Source organism: Vidua chalybeata, chromosome 2, assembly GCF_026979565.1.
Source record: "Vidua chalybeata isolate OUT-0048 chromosome 2, bVidCha1 merged haplotype, whole genome shotgun sequence".
In the NCBI taxonomy this organism is placed as follows: domain Eukaryota; kingdom Metazoa; phylum Chordata; class Aves; order Passeriformes; family Viduidae; genus Vidua; species Vidua chalybeata.
In genome coordinates, this window is record NC_071531.1 from 3,636,301 (window position 1) to 3,657,583 (window position 21,283).

Consider the following 21,283-nt stretch of genomic DNA (forward strand, 5'->3'; position numbering starts at 1 on the left):
AACAGAGATATGGCACCACTGCACTCACCTGTGTCATTATAACGGGGGAATTGGCACCATGGCTCTCACCCGTGTCACTGTGATGGGGGAAATTGGAACTATGGCTCTCATTTGTGTCACTGTGACAGGGCACACCCCTCGCAGGCACCATCCCACTCACCTGTGCCACTGTGACAAGGGACACCCATCCCAGGCACCATGGCTCTCACCCGTGTCACTGTGACAGGGCAAATTTGCACCATGGCTCTCACCTGTGCCGCTGTGACGGGGGACACCATTCCCTCTCCCCTGCTGGTTGCACACCTGGCCGCACCGAGCCCGCTCCGCCCGCCGTGCCCGTGTCCCCAGCCCGGCGCTCCGGGGCGCTGCGCTGGCTCCCTGTGTCACCGGCTCCGTGTGTCGCCGGCTCCCTGTGTCACCGGCTCCGTGTGTCACTGGCACCGTGTGTCGCCGGCTCCGTGTGTCACTGGCACCGTGCGGAGCTGGCTCCGTGTGTCACCGGCTCCGTGTGTCGCTGGCTCCCTGTGTCACCGGCTCCGTGTGTCACCGGCACCGTGTGTCACCGGCTCCGTGTGTCGCTGGCTCCCTGTGTCACCGGCTCCGTGTGTCACCGGCACCGTGTGTCACCGGCTCCCTGTGTCACCGGCCGTGCCTCACTTCCTCCGGGCCGGTTAAACATTGACAGGCACAGGGCGGAGGAAGGCAGAGGCCATCCCTGCGTGTCACAGTGCCAGGCACGGCCTGCGGCGGAAGGACAGCTCGGAGCAACCTCCCTTCTCTCAGGGACAGTGTCCCCAACACCTGAGGGACATTTCCTTGCAACAGCAGGTGAGGGCTGGCCCGGGATCCTCGCCTGGATCACCTCCAGCCTCCTGCGTGGGCAGCGTGAGCCGGAGCTGTCGTCAGAGGGAAAGCGGTGGGAGAGATCTCAGCGCCAGGGATGTGATCCAGGTAACCCCCTCGGCAGCCTGGATTTGCCTCCAGCCAGGGGCTGGAAGACAATTCAGCCCTTTTGGCCCTTTTCCCTGCTCCTGCCTCAGCAGGGAGCCTGCCCTGGGCTGGCAGGAGTGGTTTGTGGCTCTGTCTCCTGTTCTGCTTCCTGGCATTTGCGGTCGGTGTCCATCGTGGGGAGCCCAAAGCATCTGAGCCTCTCTCTGGGTCCAGCTGCCATTCCTTGAGTGCCATATTATTGTTGTTATTCCCTGTCTGTGTCGTGGATGAGGGAGGGAGCAGGCTCAGAGCAGCACTGGCAACCTGAGTCCCCCCGTGCACCGGCAGAGGAGGAGAAAAGCAGCCCAAAACAAACCCAGGCATTTAATTCATCATCAGCCAAAATATCCTGTTTCATCTGGGGATCAGAAAATATTTCCCAGCCCTTTGAAAGTCCATTTTGAAACAAAGAAAAACAAAATATTATAGATCCCTCCCTTTCCTGCCTTGATCTACTTCACCCCAGGCTGATTTACTTGTTTACTGATTTTTGTCCTGGATTTGGCACAATGTTCTTGCCAGTTTATTCTTCACCATGTAAAACTTTGCCCAGCTCAGATTGCTTTGGTGCAGCTGGATCTGTCAGGGGAGGTACGAAGGCTGCTGTTCTGGCTGCAAATCCTGCTTGGTGTCACAGCTGCCTGGATAAAGGACCCAGCCCTGTGTTTTGGATTTGTTTCCTGGTGCTTTCCTCGGGCTGTTTCACTTGGTATGACAGATGATACCAGCTCCTGTAGTCCTGACTGGTTTGTGTGTGACAGCCAAGAGCTGTCACAGTGACAGAGCACAGAGAAATCCCTCCAGGCTGTGCACAGTGACCGTCCCTCCCCACTGCCTGCTGGGGACTCCTCCACACATAAAATATGCAGGTAAAAAGACCCAAAACCTTTCAAAATGCGCTAGGAAAACCCAAGCCAGCCTTTGAATGAGCAGGTGAAGAAACCAGCCCACAGGTTTGGCTGAAAACATTGATAAGTTGACAGGGCTGTCGTGTAGGTTCCCAAGGTAAACTGAAAGCTTGAAAAATTGGAAAATGTGGATGAAAATGCCAGCTGAGCCTGCCAGATTCCAGGCGGGGAACAGAGCTCTGGTACCTCCTGGTGCTGCAGCTGAGCAGAAACCCCAGGGTGTCTCTGTGGTGACACTTAATTTTTATGCACTGCACAGTGCTGCCACAAAGAGCAGCCCCGGAGTCAGAAACACTTTCCTGACAAGAAATTTGGTCTGACCACAAAACCACATCCTCTGGCCCGGGTCCCTTTCACAAAGGCAAGCTCCAGTGACCCAGAGGAGGAATTTGTAAACCAAGCACAGTCAAAGCCTCTCCCACATATTTTGAGGGGGAGGAGGATAATTGCTCACAAGTGAATCACAAACACTGAAAAAGCAGAAAATGTGGAAGTAAGGTGGTGCCTCACACCAGGAATCTGTGTATTATTTCTGACCACAGTGGAGAGCTGCTGGTGGTTTATTGTGGGATACAGGAGGCACTCTCAGGTTCTGAGGAATAAATCTGGGGACCTTTTTGCACTATCAGCCTTTCTGGGGGCTCAGTCTGGGCAGCTGGGAGGAGATTTGATGTTTCTCATCCTCACAAGTGCAGCAGCTCAGAGAATTATTTTTCCCTGTTGCTCAGGAGTAACTTGAAGGATGCAGCTGGAGCTGCCCTGGCCCTGTCAGTGCTGAAGCAGGAGGGTTGTAACAGCCAGGAGGGGCTGAGGAATGGGAGATCTGCAGGAGGAGGCTTCTCTGCTGAAAAAAAGTTCCTCTGTGTCTTTTGAAACAGTTATTTGAGGAAAGGTTCTGCTCTGCGTCCAAAGCCTCCCTCATTTAATCCTTTCCCCTTGTTGGTGGTACAGGTCACACAAAGTCACCCTTGTCACAGGACCCAAAGCAGTGGCTCATTCCCGAGTTTCTCCAGAAGTTCTGTCCTTCAGCTTCTTCTCAAGCATGCAGTGACCACTGGTGGCTTCCTGCCTCGGGGACCAGGAGAGAATGCTCCAATGGAGAGCTTCCAGAAATCCATTTTACTTGCCCTCATCCTGACTGCCTCGCTGCCAGGTAGGACACGTTCAGAACCCGTGCAGGGAAGCAGCACGGACAAAATATGGGCTCTCATTTCAGTGTGGTGTAAATGGCCTTTGCTGATGAGCTCAGACTGAGCACTCAGCCACAGAGTGGGATTATTTCAGCTGTTTGAAAGGGGGGATGTTTGTATTTCAAGCCTGCACAATCTGATGATTTCAAGTATGCTCCAGTGGGAAGGACTGAGACTGCTCAGTGTGGGGTGGGGAGGAGGTGGGAGAGCTGCCCTCTTTCAGTTTCTCCCTCTCCTTGTTCTTCTTTTCCTCCGGTTTGGGACTGCTTTTGAGGGTGCATCTGTGGAAAACTCAGTATCAGCAGCTGGCTTTTACTTCCAGAAGTAAATGCAAATTATCACGTTGCTGGTTTACCCCCAATTCACACTTCACATGTCTGAGCCTCAAAGTCAGTTCAGATTAAAAGTGTCTTGGTGGCAAAGCTTTAGAGGAAAAGTGAATATTAAGTGACTAGTTGGGTAATGGAGACAAGGCTGTTTTTTTTTTTTTTTAATTATAGTCTAGCTGGGGTTTTAACAGGCTCTGACAGGAACGAGCTGCAGTGGGATGAGGGGAAAGGTGTTGTCATGGATTAATAGTGAAAGGAAACACAATGCAGGAATAAACACTTGAGTTTTCTGAGCAGTGGAGCTGCACAGGGATGTGTGGTATTCAAGAAGCTCTTAAACAACCTGGTGAAGAGGAGGGAGCTGTGGGGTGGCAGACTTTGCAAGCAGTGCAGAATTACTTAGGGCAGCCAAATCCAAAAAGAGATGAGGAAGATTTGCCAGAAAATGTCGTGATGTCAGATGAGTGAGTAAGAAAGGCACAGAAAGCATTTAATGCAAAGCATCTCTTAAATGCAATGTCTAGTGGAGAAAAGAATAGATGTCTTGGAAAGAGAGAAAATTTCACCATTTAATGTCTTCAGCAAGGCAGATAAAATGAAACCTGGCATGATGTAAATCCACAGAAAGGTTTAATCTCAGATATTGGCTATTTTGTTAGCCCTTCCATGACAGGTTAGATTTGAGAAAGCTACAAAGTGTGACTGAGCTGTTCAAAGGTAGAGAATCAAAGAATCATAGGAGGGTTTGGCTTGGAAAGGACCTTAAAAATCTTCCAGTTCCAACCAAAAATCTTCCAGTTCCAACCTCCCTGCCATGGGCAGGGACACCTTTCACTAGATCAGGTTCCTTAATGCTCCATCCAGCCCTGAACACTTCCAGGATGGGGCATCCAAAGCCCCTCTTGTCTAGGAGGGAAGGATGAGGAGGCTTCATTAGACTGGGATATCTTTTTCCTGCTTGTGGAGAAGAATAAATAGTAAAAGTGTATTAAAATGATTAATTATATGGAAGTGAATGGTGAAATGATTATTCACAATTTCTCATGACCAAAAGAATTCGTGGCAACCACAAAAAGTATCAGATTTAAGGCTAACCAAAGCCTGTTCTTTTCTCAGAGCATGTAATTAAATAGTAAAGCTCATGGTCACTGGCTGTGGGGGATATCAAATTATAAAGAGGCTGAAAAAGCCTAGAAACAAATATCATAAAGGGTAGATCCATAGCTGCAGAAGCAATTTTTGGCTCAGGAAGTCCCTGGATCTCTTTTTTTTTTGGGCACTGGGAAGTTCTACCACGGATTGCTGTCATCAGTGAGTGAGAGGAGAGAGGAAGACATGCCTGGGGGCTGTGGAGATGTTTGTGTGCAGGTGGGAGGAAATTAGAGTTGCTGAGCATCAGGAGTCTGGTATTACTCGACAGAAACATCCTTGTAAGCATTTAAAAATTCTTGTTAACATAAGTGAACAAGCCAGTCCCTCGCTGCAGGCTTTGACAAGCTCTAACCTACTTTGGTTTTCAAAAAGCTCAGCTGCAGGGCTGTTGGGTTCTGAAACAAACTTGAGCTGTTTATTTCTTTCTTTCTTGTTGTGTATTTAACAGTTGGTAGCAGAGCTGTGGCTGGAGCAGTGGGCCGGTGGTGAGGAAGGGGAGGTAGAAGGCAAGGTGGAGTGAGCAGGAGACTGAAGAAAAAATGAAGAGAAAAAGGAATTTCAAAGGGACTGGAAGGAAAAAAAAGACTTAGAAATTCGAACAGAAAGAGCAGAGAGGGAAGGGGGAAAGACAGATACAAAAACTGAAGGATGAAAAGCAGCGTTTGTGGAAGGGCAATATGGGTAGAGAGGGGGAGATTATTTTGAAATACGATAAAGAGGCTGAAAAAAAGAGAGGAATCATTATGGCAAAAGGATAAGCCCATCCTGTCCTTCCCTGTGCTGCATCCAAATAGGTCACTTACAAAAGAGGAAAGAGAGCCAGCAGAGGGCAGGAGGCAAGGAAGAGGAGGTAGCCACGTCTCAATGCCCTTGTTGTTGAAAACTCCAGCGTGGAAGAGCAGTCCTTTGGGGTTCATTCAGGCGTGGAAGAAAAAAACATTTGTTGATGAAGAGCAAGGGTGGTTCTGTGGCAAATGAGGTTCCCTCAGTGCAGGCATCATCCTGCACAAGATGCATTTTCATTCCTTCACAACCTGCAGCAGCGTGGCAGTGAATTTGTGTGGCAGAGGAGGGGAAAGCACCAGCTCATAAAGGAGTTGGTTTGTGCTCTGCGTGCTGCTGGGAGGCACTGAGCACCTGGGACACCATAAACACTTAATTTCAGCAGATTTTCACCCCTGGTGACTGCTCTGTAAACATTTAGTGATGTGCCTCCAAGCAGGTGTCCTCACTCAGCTCTGATTTTCAAAAGCCCAGGGGTGATCAGGGAGCCAGCCCAACATTTCCCTGCTGCAAGGATGGTCTTTGCCTGGGTGGGATGTCTCCCTGCTGCTGTGTGGGGAAGCAGATGTTAAAACAGCTGTTAAGAGCTGAACACGTAATTCTGTAAAGTGCAATGAAAATCTAGCTCGAGGCCTTAATTTGTTTAAAAGCAACCATCTGCAAGGTATTTTTGAAGCAGGATGCAAATGAAAGCAGCACTAACATTTTTGTCCCCAGTGCACGAGGCAAGGTCCAGCAATGGGAGTCCCAGCACTGGTTTGAGGCATTGGTGGCTGGGTTTAGATCCCATTTGTGCCATGAATGTCCTCTGTGACCTCACACAGGTGACTTTGTCAGTGTTTGTGCACGGGTTGGACAATGGAACATGCTGTTGGTTCAGGACTCCACGTGCAGAACAAACAATAAAAGCAAGAAGATAAAGAGGCAAAGGTAAAATCACCAAAACCATTCAGGCCACAGGTGGAGAAAGCTGGTGAAACTCCTTTATTGGTTGTGCTGGGATCTAAATGGGGGAGAGGTTATGTCCCATTCCTCAGTCCTTCTGCCTCCCAGAGGATCCCCATGCAGGGCTCAGGGACCTGTTCCCTGTGGGGCAGCAATCAGGGATAGAACATTTATTGCTCCAGCAGACGTGGTTGGTGGAAGAAGATGTAGATCCTGCCTTACCTATGGACTGATAAAAAATTATTATCATAGATAAATGATTAACTCATACCTACCTGCCTATACTGCCCTGAATGTCTGAAGAAAGCAAAAGCAACATAGCCAATTATTTTTACAGCAAATGATCACTGATTATTCCTGTTTAGGGATAAATTTCATGGATTAATTAACAGCAAGCACTGTCCTGAAAGTTGCATCATTTATTCAGAGCCCTGGCAGACCACAGCTCCTTGAAAAAGTAGAGTGTTTGCACAGGCATGGAAATAAATTCCAAGTGCACAGAGAACAGTTTGCATTAAGAGGGGTAGAGTGGATGCATTTTAATTTTAACAGAATCATGATTTACTTAATCTTATCTGGCTTTATTAATTATCAGAGTAGGTAAAGTTTGCTTTTCATTTAATGTTTTGTTGCTCACACACAGATATACTTTGCAGACTGAGGTGCATGGCAGAGGTAACATAACCCAGGAAGGTGGAACATTTTTGTGAAGGTTTTTGTAAACATGACAGAAGTCAGAGTCAGCCATACACAGAGCCAGGGAGAGCGAGGTTTGCACAATCCTGCAAAACAAAGAAGTCTGTAAATGCTTGCAGCGGGTGGGAGGAAAGAGAGGAGCTATTTATATTAAAGAACAATTCCTGGTTGGATGTACAGTGGTTAAATGTGGGCTGGGAACTGCAGAAGGCTCTGGGCAATGGAGCAATGAGGTTCCAGACCCTAGTCCTGGGAGCAGCTCACTGAGGCATTGGTTGCAACGTCCTCACTGAGACTGGGCTCTGGTTCCATTTATACAGACACCAAACACCCCTGTTTGTGTGAAAAATACAGCGTGTCCTCACATCAGCTGCGGACTGGAAGAAAATTTTTTTTTCAATAATTCATAGCTAATTCATTAATGAATAAACTACCTAAAAAAAAAAAACCAAACTTGGTGTGAACAAAACCCTTAAAAATGACTTCATTGTCCTGAATGCTCTTAGCAAGGGAGTGATGACCATTTCAGGCTTCCTTTCTCCTGGAACATAATTGAACAACTTATTCTCAGGCCAAATTTGCTGGCACGGGGTTTTAATTAGACTGCCATGGACTGCAGGGTCTAATTGCTGTCATGGTGCAGAGCTCAGCTGAAAGCATTGGGGCACCACTGGCAGTCCTGGTGCTCCCTCAGCAGGATTGTTCCCTGGGGAGGGAGGGAACATTCAGGCAGATCCCCCTGGCAGGACTGTTGAGCCTGCAGGGAGGGAAATGTCCATGCTTGGACTCAAAATATTCCTGTGCAATTGGTGGAGCTGGCAGTGGGAGGCCTTGGGTCTACGAGGAGGAAAGGAAAACAAAATGACTTTGTTAGGAGCTTTCAGCTCTGAAAAATACTGGCCAAAATTCACACTGCCTTTCAAGGGTTAAAAGTAATGAGTTACAGCACCTGTGGTTAACAGGAGGCCTGGGGAAGGCTTTAGAAGAAGTACATCACAATGTGTGTGATGGATGATTGAGGAACAGGGGAAAGAGCACTGAAGGATAAATGATGGGGCTGCAAGAAGTCAGAGGCAATCCAAGATACGGAAAAGGGACTGGTTACACGCTCCTCTAATTATTTAAAGTGTAGGCAACTCATGTATTTTCCTACTTAAAAGCGGATTTTTTTCTGCCAGCAAAATGGTAGTCAGTGAATTACTGAAGGTGATTTTGGAGTGGGAGAAGGAGAGACAAAATAATTAAAGGCATTTTTAAAGAAAACGACTTAATCTAAGCAGGATCTGAAAGATTAGATTGCACACCTCCATCTCTGAACCAGTTAAGAGGTTTTACACTATCCAGCCACCTCTGTTAGTGTTGTATATGTATTTCTGGGCTGATTTTGGTTCCCTCACAGGTCTGGGCTTTTGTTACTCCATCACAAAAGGCCCCGAGAACGCCACAGTCCTGGCTGGCTCAGAGGCCAGGTTCAACTGCACGGTGTCTGCAGGATGGAAAGTCCTCATCTGGCTCTTCCAGGGCAGTCCTGTCCTCACTGTCCTCAGCTCCCAGGGCTCTGTGGAAACCACAGAACGCTTCACCTCCAGGAACTACACCAGTGGGGATGAGTTCACCTCGGAGCTGATCATCCACAACACCCAGCTGAGTGACTCTGGCAGGATTGAGTGCAGCATCCAGCAACCCAGCGAGAACAACTTTGCCTTTCTCTCTGTTCAAGGTGTGTATGGCTGATGCCTTGGGAAGGCTGACCTAGAGCAGAGTTCAAGAATAAAGCAGGGATTTATGAAAAGGATCTCCTCCATGGATCCACCTTGGGCAGCACCAGAGCCCAGCCAGGGCTGCAGCCAAGAGGAACCAAAATGGTCCCAAAATGCACGAGCGCTCCCGGGGGCTCTCACTGGGATCAGCTCTGCTCCATTTGCACCTTGCAGTTCATTGTCCCATTCCAGCTTTAGCCCAGGCACTCCCATCCTGCTTGTTTTTCTCTCTCCAGCCCACGCTGTTTGTGGTCTTGGGCCTGAGCTTTGGATCATTTGTCCTTGGTGCCCAGCTGGAGAAGGAATTGTTTTGTCTCCCTTCTCTGTGCAGAGAGCTCACCATCCCCTGATATGAAGCCCAGACCCACACACTAAAGCAGCACAGAATTTTAAACATAGAAAAGCTCAAACCTGAGGCATCATAGCCACCAGCAAAAAGCTGTTTTATTGTGCTGCACTTAAGGGAATCCTCTGAGAAATTTCTCAAGTTATCCCTGTGAAGGAGTACATGCTGCCATTTACCATCCTTTGCCTCCTGCCCTCCTCACCCTAATTTTGCTGTCTGAGAGGATTTTAGAGTCACATGGAGAGTGCCAGTAGCAGAGGTTATAACTGCCCCTGTTTTTTCCTGCTCCATCTCTTATTCTTTATCAGCCTGCAGCCAGGAAAGCAGGATCTCACCAGCAGGCATAATCCATTTGTCAAGGAGGGGCTTGGTGCAGTGATGACATCTCATCACCTACCTGTAGACCTCTTCTTATATGACCTGAGCATATTTAAAAATTAGAGAGAAACACTGTTATTCCATTATGCTGTCCTCCAGCTGGATGTGTGTCAAGATGGCTAAAAAGTGCAATTTCCTGCTTTTTATTGGGAAGGTACTGAAAGTTGAGACTTGTGCTTTAGACATATTGGGTAATGGGCCCATGTAGTTGAAATATCTGCATGTTTCCATCATGCATATGGTCTATCTGTATTAATAATTGTTTTCCACTTCATATCTCAAGGCATAGCTATTTCTGGGTAGCGAGATAAGATTTAAAACTACCAGCAGGAAAGCAATGCAGCGAAACATTCTGAAGGAAAAAAAAACATCTTTTCCCTCCCACAGTTAATGGATCTTTACTCATCAAAAATAGCACCTTAACAGTAAAAGACAACCAAACAATTGAGATTGTTTGCGAAGCCTTAGGATGGGCTCCGGCTCCAGACATTACCTGGATGACAAATGACTCTTTGATTGATAAGTCCAGCTATGTTACCCAGCAAAGCCCAGGATCTCATGGCCTCCACAATGCCCTGAGCACCTTAACTCTGACTCCGAGGGACACTGAGGTTTTGACTTGTTTAGCTGACATAGAAGCACTCCCCAGCCCTCAGAATGCAACTGTAACTCTTATTTTTGACAACTCTGCGGCGGGTAAGTGAATGCTTGTTGTGGTTTTCCCGTCCTGTACCGCCTGTGCTCAGGGCTGTGCGTTTGGTTCTGGTTGATTTTGCTTCCAAAAGTTGTTTATTTGCAAATGAAATCCTCTGGGGTGTGGAATTCAGGGCCAGGAGTCACAGCATGATGTATAGGTAGGGTTAAATGTACTTTTACCAGTCTAATGAACCATGAAACCCAAGGTAGGACTGAGCAAGACAAAGCCTCTGACAAATATCTGCCTTTGACTCCTGTGGATTCGCTGCTAGGAAAACCAGCCTTTGCTCCTTGACCAAGAAAACACCCCAGGAATTTAGATCTTAAATCTCCCTCATCAGAGCATGCCAGCCGTATTAACTTAATTTCTTACAAAGCCAAACCCTGATGTGAAATTGTTTTCTGTAATATCCAATACAAGTTTTACCCCTGATTTGGGAAAAAAAAAAACCTCCTCCCAGTTTCTGCACACAACACATAATAAATTCTGTCCTAACATATATGGAATTTTTTGGGCAGTGCATTAGGTTGCTTTTTACTGGCTTTTACTTAAAGAAATTCAAAATTGCTTTAATCCACACTGGGATGTGGTGCAAATCTCTCCAGAGCAGTTAGCAAGGCCTTTGATAGCTCTAAATATTTTTGCTAAGGTCATAATTATGCTGACAGCTTCTCTTGATGAACTGATTCTTCTTCTGCAGTGGGTGATCAAGGCACACACAAAACATCCTTGCAGGGTATCAATGAGGGGTTTGGTACAGGCATTTTGACACATAAACAGCTTAGAAGATTGAGTAGCTGTGCCCTTTTTTTAAGTTTGAATCATTATTAGCAGGCCTTTTTCAGAAGTGCTTGCTTGGTAATGCAGTTGGAAAAGGTCATTTTACCATCCCTAATATGGCCTTTTGTAGTCACATTGATCTTAATTACTGACTAAGCAAAATAGGACTATCCTGAGGAAGTTAATAAATTCCCCTGCCCACTCATTTGTGATGTTTCCATAGCTACTCCCTGCAAATCAGAAGAGGAGAAAAACAGATGTCATGAAGCACTATTAGTGCATAATTAGTGATTGTATAGGACCATCATTCATTTCTCTTCGGAAATACCATTGTGCAGCGGCAGCAGGCACTCAAAATTTGACAGGATAGGAGAACCTGAAGTGTTTAAATGATCAGAGTGAAATAAAAGCATGGCATTTATGACACAGGAAGGTATATAATGTATATATCACACTCAAAACCTAAGAGCTTGTCCCAGTTTTCATACACAGGCTCAGCCTTAGCTGGCTGTTGGGAAAGAACACAACCAGCTTCAAACATGTAAGAAATCCTTCCCAAAACTACTGAAATAGCAATTTTCTCCTTCACTTAAAAGCTGGGGAAATAAAATTCCTCCTTATTCCTCTCATGCAATACAAGAACTACAGAAAATCTGAGCCCCCTCCAGCCACCAGCCCCTGGTGAGGGAATGTCCCACCTTCCTGCACCTCTGGATCAGTCTTTCCATACAAAGTCATGCATTTTTATGTAATTCACTCTTCCTACAGTGGTGTTTGGCTGTGCCTGAAATTTGAGAACTCCTACAGAGTTATCCCAGGAGATGCATTCACAGAGCTGTTCCTGGGAATGGGATCCATGGTGGAGTTCCTTAGCTGGGTCCAAGCTGTCTTTGGCTTTGGCGTTGAATTCCTGTGGCTTTTGACCCACAGAAGTTGAGGACAGACAGTCTCCCATGAGCCTGGATGTCCTTTGCTGTTGAACTCAACCAGAAAGCTCCAAAGTGTCCAAGAAGCCACGTGCAGGTTTTCCCAGTCTCTCATTCCTCTCTGGTCACCAGCACCTGCCTGGGAAAATCCCCTTTCCTGCAGACACTTTGTCAATGTCTGGACAACTTAGGGAGGAGCCAGAGGTCGGGATGGCAGCAGAGGATGGGCCCTGTGGAATGAGGAAGTGGCTCTGTCCACCCTAAACACTTCATGGAACTTGGTTTGGATTTCCTAAGGGACTCAAAGGGATTTAACTCCTTGACCCCTTCGTGCCCCTCCCTTGCAGCCTGGCTTGTGTGCTCATAAGCTCCTCATTCACACCCAGCTCCAGTTTCTTTCTGCATCCTCCAAAACTGCAGAGACACAAAAATGCTGAAGCTCTGGGAGCGTTTGTGTTGTACCCTGTCCTTCTGGCTTCAGCTCCATAAATTCTGGACACATAACCTGACCCTGGCAGGGAGTGAAACACCTTGGTGTGGCAGCCAGCCTGCAGGAATGGCTGGTGCAGGTGTGTTTAACTCCTCCCTTCTCACTGGGGTTAAGCTTTCCCCTCTAGCTAAATAGATGTCATTCATATTTTAGTCATCTTGAAATCCCCGTGGCATCTCTATGGAACAAAATGTACTAAAAGGTAGATATCTGTTGCAGTACTTCTAGATAAAAATACTATGAACAAGTTTATAATCAACTGATGGCAGCCTACAGGATTTACTGCTAATTTTCAGGTTACTGAGTGCTTGGTTTTTTTCCTAATAGAAGAAATTCCAAACATGCTGGTTGAGGATTAGCATTAGAGAAGACCTGGAACAAATTGCTTAATGATAATGACCCGAGCTTTGGAGAATGCAGGTTCCTGGCAGAGCTTCAAGCTTTGTAGGAGGCTCTGGTACTGTATCTTTTCAGTCTGAAACCTCCAAACCCCAAACACACACCCAGGATAATTCGTAGATTGAAAGGATTTTGTTTATTCCCAGCCACAAGTAAACCTGATTCCCACATCAGGGGAATTGCCCTGACCTTGAGCAGCTCCCAGTCGCCCTCATTCCTGTGGTGCCTTTTCCAGAGGCTGACAGCCAAGTCTGGCCATGGAGTTGTTAATTAGGACCTCAAATGAGGAAAAGGCAATCATAGACCCATGGGACAGAACTGTGCCAAATCTGCACGTGTCTCACACCTGTAATTTGGATGGGAAGGTTGCTTCTAAACAACTGCCAGAAGTGTTTTGGGGCTGCTTTCCAAAGGGAAGCCAAACTGGAGGTGCTTCTGAAATACTTGGTCAAGCCAAGGGGCAGGATGATGTGACAAGCAGAACTGGCACCTTCCTTGTACATCCAGCTGCCTGAGAAGTATTCCCCAGCCCTGGAAGCGTCCAAGGCCAGGGCTTGAATCAACCTGGGATGGTGGAAAGTGTCCCTGCCCGTGGCAGGGGGTGGAACTGAATGATCTTTGAGGTCCCTTCCAACCCAAAGCATTCCATGATTCTGTAATTCTAAATGCAAGATATTTTTAAAATTCTATGCACGTGGGAGCCCTGTTTGGCCATAGCAACCGATTTCAACAAGACATTGAATTATCCTTAAATCCCCTCATTTAACCCTATAGATTACAGCAAAGATGAAGGAATCAGTTACATGTGAGCATGCTGTAGAGGAGATGGGTCAGTAGCCGTGTGCTCTTCACTGGTTTTGCTCTTTGATGCTCTTTAAGTGGGGAACAAGAGTCCCACCAAGCACATCCCAAAATCAACCACTTGTTGAAATCATTGAGAGAAATTCCAAGATGGAATTGATTAGAAAATAATTTTTCCAGGCTAGAGATCACCAATTCTACTAATCACCTACAACTGTTGCTGTGGTTTGTGGGGAGAAATGGACATTTTTTTCAAAGCAATTCACCTTATTAAAAGGGACACATACACATTTGACCAAATTAATCATGACCCAAAATACCTATTTTCTCTCCACGGACAAGAGCAGCCAGGCAAGACATTCAATATCTGCAGTATGGACACCTAAACTGAATCTTAACACCTTTCCCCAAATGTCTCCAAAGGACTCTGGGATGCCCAGCATAATTATAAAATAAAGCTAAGTTTGAAGGTTGCAACACTGTGCCTTTCAGAAGAGAAGTAGCAGTGGGAGAAGCTACAACTGCAATAAAGGATTTGAATTCAGGAATATTTTAAATTCTTGGGCGCCATCCATAAACACAGAGTCTGTCATTTGGAAAACACAGACTCCTTGTTAAATATTCACCAAACACTTAATAGCATCTCACAGAAAAGGTAAACACGCTGAAAAGGATGTTTTGAGGCTTTGACAGTCCAATGTTTCTCCATTTAATTTAACAGAAAATTATTACAGTGAAGACAACAGGAGCACGTGGGTTATTGTACTTGCAATTGTGCTTTCATTTCTTGGCATTGTTCTCCTGGTCGTTATTATTGTGGTTGCTGTGCGCTGCTGCCTGAAGAGGAGAGGTGAGTGGACCCTCACAGCTGGTCTAAACATTAAAATGTGGTTTTTGATTAGACATAAATCTACTGGTGCCAGCTCTGATGCTGCACAAAGACCTGTAAGCAGAAGACTGAGCAGGCAGATCCTGCTCTTAACCATGACCTGTTTAGGATCCTCCTTAATTTCACCATCATGTTTCTCTCATAAATTTATTCCAGTTAGTGTCAGTCCTTCACATTAACTCCCGGGGGTCATGTTTTTGGGGAGTTTTGACTTTTAAAGACATTTAAAGGCTCTTTATTGAAGGATGTTTTCAGTGCTGTGTGCCTAATTCCAGTTTCCATGTAAGATGCTCTGCAAGGCTGCCCAATTTTGCAGACAGGGTGGAGAGATGCTCCTGTGGTAGCTGGGACTCAGGACATGCTCTTAGAGAACTTAACAGAAGTTTTAAATTTTAATTTCCTGCATTTAAAACACCTTTTTTTTTTTTTTTTTTTTTTTTTTTCATTTTTAGAATCTACTTACCAAACTGAAATAAGGTAAGTCAGACCATGGAAAACTTTTTGTGTTCGCTGGACTCCTTGCTGCAGGGCGGCAAGAGGGACGTGCCAGTGTCCTTGTCCTGGCATCCATCATCCCAGAACTCCCGGTGTGTGGGGACAGCAGAGGGATGGGGGACAGCATCCAGGGAAGGGGGCTGACCTTAGGGATGAGAGGCGAGCGCCAGGGCTCGCAGCAGGCTGTGAACTCCGATCCCACAGCGGTGAAAACCCCATGGAAACCCCAAAGCGCCGCCTCGCCGGCTGATGCAGCGCAGAGGGGGCAAACTCAGCGGGCTCTGTAAAAGCTGAAGGACAAAGCCAATCCCTCGGAGCCGGTGTCCCGGGGGAGGAAGGGGAGGATGGCTGGCGACCAGAGCCCGGCGGGCGATTGCCGCGGCCGCCACAGGATGTCACTGCCAGACCGGCAGCGGGCGAGCCCCGGAGCGCGGCGGGCGAATTCCGCCGGATAAACGGGTAAAAAAGGCTTCAGAGGGCAGGTTTGGATTAGATATTGAGAAGTAATTCTTGCCTGGGAGGGTGGTGAGGCACTCGGAGAGGTTGTCCCGGGATGATGTGACTCTCCATCCCTGGGAGCGTTCATTGGAACAGCCTGGGATAGTGGAAGGTGTCCATGCCCACGGCAGGGGTTTGGAGTGAGACGATCTTTGAAGTTTTCTTTCAACCCAAGCTATTCTCTCTCTCTCTCTCTATATATATATAAATCATATAATTATATAATATATAATAATAAAAAAATCTATAAAAATTAATAAAGCTGCCCCGTGGATGGGTATCAGCACCTCATTCGGTGATTTTCGGACGTGTTTCAGTACAAAGCTAATGTTCCATTATTGCACTGAGATGGAAAACTTGAGAAATCAATAACTGGTGGCTCTCAGCATTAAGATGCTTTTTATCAGCACCTGTGACAGCCATGGCAGTGGGGTTATTAATATTATTATTTATATTTAGGCAGCATTGTGAATTCATTCTCTGCCCACGCTTGTGGGGTTTTAAGTCCCCGTCCCTTAATGAGTTTGCAGAACGTTCCACCCCGCTGCCTGGCACATCAGTAATTCCCAGTTTCATTAGCAGCCTCTTGTGGGGAAAGTTTGTGCAGGTCTGTTGACAGATTTCCATTTGTAGAGCACTTTATTGATAGGGAACAAAATAAGGAAATTAGATACCCTCTGTTTTCTCCCAAGGAAATGATGCTTATTATGCTATGCCGTACGTGTAAACTTCCATGTGATTTCTTACTTTGTGGGGCTAAATTCATCATTTTGCCAAGTGCAGCTAAATAAACAGGGCAGGACTAAATCAGCAGGGATTGCTTGGATTCTGACTTGGTTCAGGATCCCAAAAACTTCCACAGGGATCAACCCTACCAAGGCAAAAGCAGTTGAACATGCAGGGAAGGACCTGCCCAGCAGTGGGGTCTGGAACAGTCGGGTCCGTGTCCTTCCCAGACCCTTCCTTGCTCTTGTGGATCTGCAGTGCTTCTTTCAGACATAGGGCATAACTTTCCTTTCCCTCTATGTTTTTTGCATCTAGTCAGAAATGATTCTACCTTCATGGCAGAAGTGTATTTTTAGCTCTCAGTACTGAAAAGTTACTATTTCTCCATTAAAGATGAGTTGTCTCACTGTGTTCACAAACCTTGCTTATACTTTAAAGTTAAAAAAACTGGGATGTTTTAAGTTAAAAAAAAAAAAAAAAAACTGGGATGAGTTCAGACTAAGTTAAAAAAATTGAGATGTTTTAAGTTAAAAAAAAAAAATTAAGTAAAAAACTGGGATAAGTTCAGGCTCTGAGGCTCAGTTTGGACTTGAAGATTCAGTGTTGATTTCAAGGTTTGAGAAACAATGACCCTGAAATCACAAGGATTATTAACAATCACAGATTTTGTAGGCTCAGTGATATTTTCCTTGGGGGGAACTTCCCCTTGTCCAGATTTTGGAAGCTGCATTGCTGTGGTAGCAAAGAAGTAGTGAGACCAAACATAGACTGGTTTTATTTCCCACCTTTATTTTTAACTTGGCAGGCTATCTTCCTGTACCTCCCACACACCTTTTCTTTTTTTATTTTATTTTATTTTTCTTTTTTTTTGGTAGCTGCTTTTTATTTGGCTACTCCACTGAGTTTGCTGAGATCTAAGGCTCAGATAAAAGAGCACAGTGTCATGTAACATGTGGGGGTGTTACAGCCCTAAACAATGCTTTTGTCTTCTAGCAACCATGGCAGGGTTGGTGTCCAACCTGTCCATCTCCCAAAAAAGCCCCATAGCTGAGAGCTGACTCACCAGATTTGTGTGTGCATGAGTAACACCCCTCTGAAGCTCTGGGGGCCTGCAAAGTGATTCCTACTAAATATAAAAGAAGTAGAATTACAGAATCATGGAATCACTGAGGTTGGAAAAGACCTGCAAGGCCATCAAGTCCAACCTGGGACCGATGCCCACCTTGTCCCCAGCCCAGAGCTCTGAGTGCCACCTCCAGGGGACACCTGCAGGGATGGGCACTGCAAAGCTCCCTGGGCAGCCCCTGCCAAGGCCTGAGCAGCCTTTCCATGGGGAAATTCCTGCTGCTGGCCAAGCTGAGCCTGCCCTGGCCCAGCCTGAGGCCGTTCCCTCTCCTCCTGTCCCTGTTCCCTGGCAGCAGAGCCCGACCCTCACTACAACGTTTGTACAAGGACATGCAGCATCACTAACATCCCTTCCCACTAAAAATTCCTGGTTTTCCATAGTGGATTTGTGTTTGCCACACCTCAAACCTAGGCAGAGATGGACCTGGGAGTGTCCTGGAGATGATGATTCTATGGTAGCAACAGATCAATAGTAGCATCTCTTCTAGCATCAGAATTTTGGGTGAAAAAGCACCATTCTCTCCCTGTGCAGCTGTGAGGGCACCATTCTGCAAATTCGGAGATGTGTAACTTTAACCAAGGAATTTCTCTCACGTGTAAAGTTTCAGAGTGAAAGATTAACTCCAGAGTGTACAGATGAATCCCTGACTGTGGGGATGTGAGAGGACATGCAGGTGGGCACCAAAATGATGACCTGGCTGGTATTCCATTACTGGGCACCTAAATATCCTGCAATTCAGAATCAGAGATCGAAATTCATTTTCTGCAAAACCTATGATCTGGCACAGGGTCCACACTTTTTGAAGATTGCCTTATTTTCATGGTTTTTGACATTGCAGCTGATGGAAACTTTCCAAACAGAATTCCAGGGGCAATACTTCCATGCTGATTGCTTGGAATATGTTTTACACCTATTTTTTGGGATGTGAGACATTTACTCTTTTCTCTCTAGTCTGCTACCCAGGAGTTCTCCCACCATGAAGAACTTCTAATGGCACCTTTTTGTTTTCTAGAAAAGTTTCAGCTGAGAAGAAAAAAGAAGGTGATTTGGAAAACAGGCAGAGGAGTGGCAATGAAAATCTGGGATACATTCCAGAGGAATTGTGGAACACAGAGCAAAGCCCAGGTGAGTGTAAACTGGTGAATCACAGGTTGTCAAGTTGCTTCTCAACATGGGCCTTTTGGACAGCAGGTCAAGCAATTAAAATTATGAGGTTTCACAATATTTAGTGAAGGACTTGTGTTTTTCCTGGACCTGTCCGGAAAATTTTTAATTTTTTAGAGGAAGATCCTCCAAAAATATTGTGGAAACACCCAAGTTCTTTGCAATTTAATTTAGATTTAGTCCTGGGTTTGTTTTATTAAATGCCTTTGTTCTTCCAATTGTCTTCTGGGGCCAGATGTGGGAGGACTGGATTTTCATACAAGCAGCAATTTAGGCAATATTTAGCACTTGGCCCGTGAAAACAAAAGGAAATCCACCACTGCCAACACACACACACAAAAAAAAACCCAAAAACAACCCCCAAAAACCCACCAGAAAACCAAAGAGAAGAAGGAAAGAATAAAGGCAGTTAGTGAACTATTATTTTACTGATAAATGACTAAGTTAGCATTATAAATTCTTGTCCTTAAGCACAAAGACTCTTCAAAGGCAAATGTAAATCTCCAGCAAATCGTTACCCGCCACTTGCATTTATAACCACATTATTCTCAAAACATTTAATCAAACACTTAATGGCATAAAATTATTGTGCAGAGCCTATAATCCAGGAACACATCCTTTCCTCTCTGACAAATAAGTGGTGAAGAAATAACTACAGGGGAAAGATTTTGAGAGTATGTGGTATTATAAAATGCAGCAGTTATAAAAAGTAAAATTAAATGAATCTGGACAAATTGATTCCACAGAGTCCTAGACTGGCTTTTTTTCATATTTGTTTGTGTTCTGGGTTGACCTTGGCTGGTCACCTCCCTTCTCCACTGACCTGGGTGTCTCCAGGACTGTTTCCCTCACTCTTTCTCACTCCCCTTTCCCAGGTCCTGCTGTGCTGGTTTTTTTTTTTACCTTTCCTTAAATATGTCATGGCAGAGCTGCCACCAATGTCACAGCTCAGGCAGGACCCACCTGGAGCTGCCTCTGGCTGACACTGGGGGCAGCTCCTGGTGTCACCTCACAGAAGCCACCCCTCCAAACTCCCTCAGTACAAAAATCTGGCCGTGTTAGCCCAAAAAAGTAGCCTTAGTTTTGCTCACAATATTAATAATTAGTATTATTAATTAATAATTAATATCATTAATATTAGCCATTGTGGTTCCTGCCATGGCGGACACTGAGTAACTCATTTTTATATTTTTGTTGCAGGAATTGCCTCTCTTCCCCCAATGATTTCCAGGTTTGCTGGCCCTGATGACAATTTGCACATCAGTTCTGTACCAAAGGTAATGCTGATATCTTGAATATCTCGACCTTTTTTTTTTTTTTTTTTTTTTTTTTTTCTTTTTCACAGAGTGTGTATTGTGCTAGAGCCAAACATAGATTTTGGGGAGGTAGACAATTAGAAGTCAATTACAGCTGTAATTGAAGAAGTGGAATGTCCCTTCAGCATTCTTGACTGTATTTTCCTTCAGACTTGAAGGAGATGTGGGTCTTAGATGGAGGCTCTGTGAAGGTGAAGTTTGAGGTTCCTTTGCAAACAAAATCCAGTGTAGAGAGAGTAAATAAATGTGCATTTCTCTCAATTATTTCTTGACTATGTTTTCCAATATTCTAGAAGTTGCTTCAATCAGGAACTTTACATTGATCTTGAAACCTTTGTTATCTCAGCAGTAAGAGGGAAGCAAACACCCAACACCCAGTGCCCCCAGAGCTTTACCCCTTTTCCTTGTGGATAAAATGTAAAAAGAAGAGCTCAGTATTTGTTCCTCCACTGGTTCCATTCTCAGTGGCCTCGTTCTGAAGGCTGGTGCTGCTCTCTCTTAGCTTCCAGCACAAGAGCAATGTAAATCTTAATTTTTATAAATTTTATAAATTTTTATTAAAAAATTATAAATTAAAAAAAATATTTTTATAAAATCCATTTAGCACCTCCAGGATGGTTTTTGCCAATATTCTCTTGAGAAAGTGGAGGTGATGTGGTACTGAGTTCACTCCTCAACACAGTGATAACTCATTTATTTCTGAAGAGCTGCTTCAACATGTACAATGCAGAAATCTGCCTTGGGGATGACATTGCACATAAATCACAGCAGAGTGTGTGTGTCAACTTCTTTTGGCACACAATGAAATTTAGGAAGCACTCAATCAACAATTAAAACAATGATCACATAATACCAGTACAAAATAACAGCAATGACACTGATGCATTTGTGCCTGGTAGTTATGATGGTTGACATGAATTACTTGTCAAACAAAATACTGTTAAAGCAAAGCTGAAAAGTCTGCAGAAAAAAAAAAAAAAAAGACAAAAACCTGTGGAGGCATCAATGTGGATCTATAAACCCAAGCAACACTTTCAGACAGAGTTTGGGATGCTTGTGAACAGAATTATGGGGCTTTTATCAGCTCCTGAATACACAAGATGGGGCCATCACAATATCCTGAGAAGCCCTGTTCAAACTGACAAATAGTTTGTCTTCACCAAACCATTTTTAGATTGCTAAATATTCCTCTAACACATGGAAAATAGTTATAAATAATTTTCACCTCTCAATTCTCTCTTGGTGTTTTTCAAGAATGTGTGCGCAGCTATTGATGCAGGTAGAAGCCACTGTGAGAGAGTTTTTATATTGTCCAGGGACAACTGGTTTAAAAATCATAAATATTTCAATTCTATGCTGTGTTCCTGTGATGGATTCAAAGTTTCCATTGATCTCCTAGGCCATCTAACCCAGGATTTCATGTGGAGGCTGTACCTTTCCTGTCTCAGATTGAATCAGGGCGGTGAACATAAGCTGTGCTTCCATGCATGTGGCACGTG

At 45.3% G+C, this 21,283-nt stretch overlaps 1 protein-coding gene and 1 long non-coding RNA gene across 3 annotated transcripts in view; one reads left to right on the plus strand and one right to left on the minus strand.

Annotated features, from left to right (window-relative positions):
- Positions 1-759: 759 nt before the first annotated feature.
- The window catches only part of IGSF5 (immunoglobulin superfamily member 5), a 28,395-nt gene continuing 7,871 nt past the window's right edge, over positions 760-21,283 (plus strand). The window contains exons 1-8 of one of the 2 annotated variants that reach the window (XM_053934970.1): positions 760-951; positions 2,850-3,051; positions 8,393-8,713; positions 9,865-10,173; positions 14,292-14,420; positions 14,912-14,936; positions 18,317-18,429; positions 19,669-19,745. In XM_053934970.1, coding sequence (XP_053790945.1) covers positions 2,994-3,051; positions 8,393-8,713; positions 9,865-10,173; positions 14,292-14,420; positions 14,912-14,936; positions 18,317-18,429; positions 19,669-19,745 — 1,032 coding nt within the window. In that variant the 5' untranslated portion in view covers positions 760-951; positions 2,850-2,993. The remainder of the gene's footprint in view (positions 952-2,849; positions 3,052-8,392; positions 8,714-9,864; positions 10,174-14,291; positions 14,421-14,911; positions 14,937-18,316; positions 18,430-19,668; positions 19,746-21,283) is intronic. The other variant, XM_053934971.1, reaches the window with a different exon arrangement.
- On the minus strand, positions 4,971-6,117 carry LOC128783843 (uncharacterized). Its single transcript, XR_008429249.1, has 3 exons — positions 6,056-6,117; positions 5,373-5,901; positions 4,971-5,289 (listed from the first exon to the last, which is right to left on the minus strand). It is a non-coding gene; the product is annotated as an uncharacterized LOC128783843 (long non-coding RNA).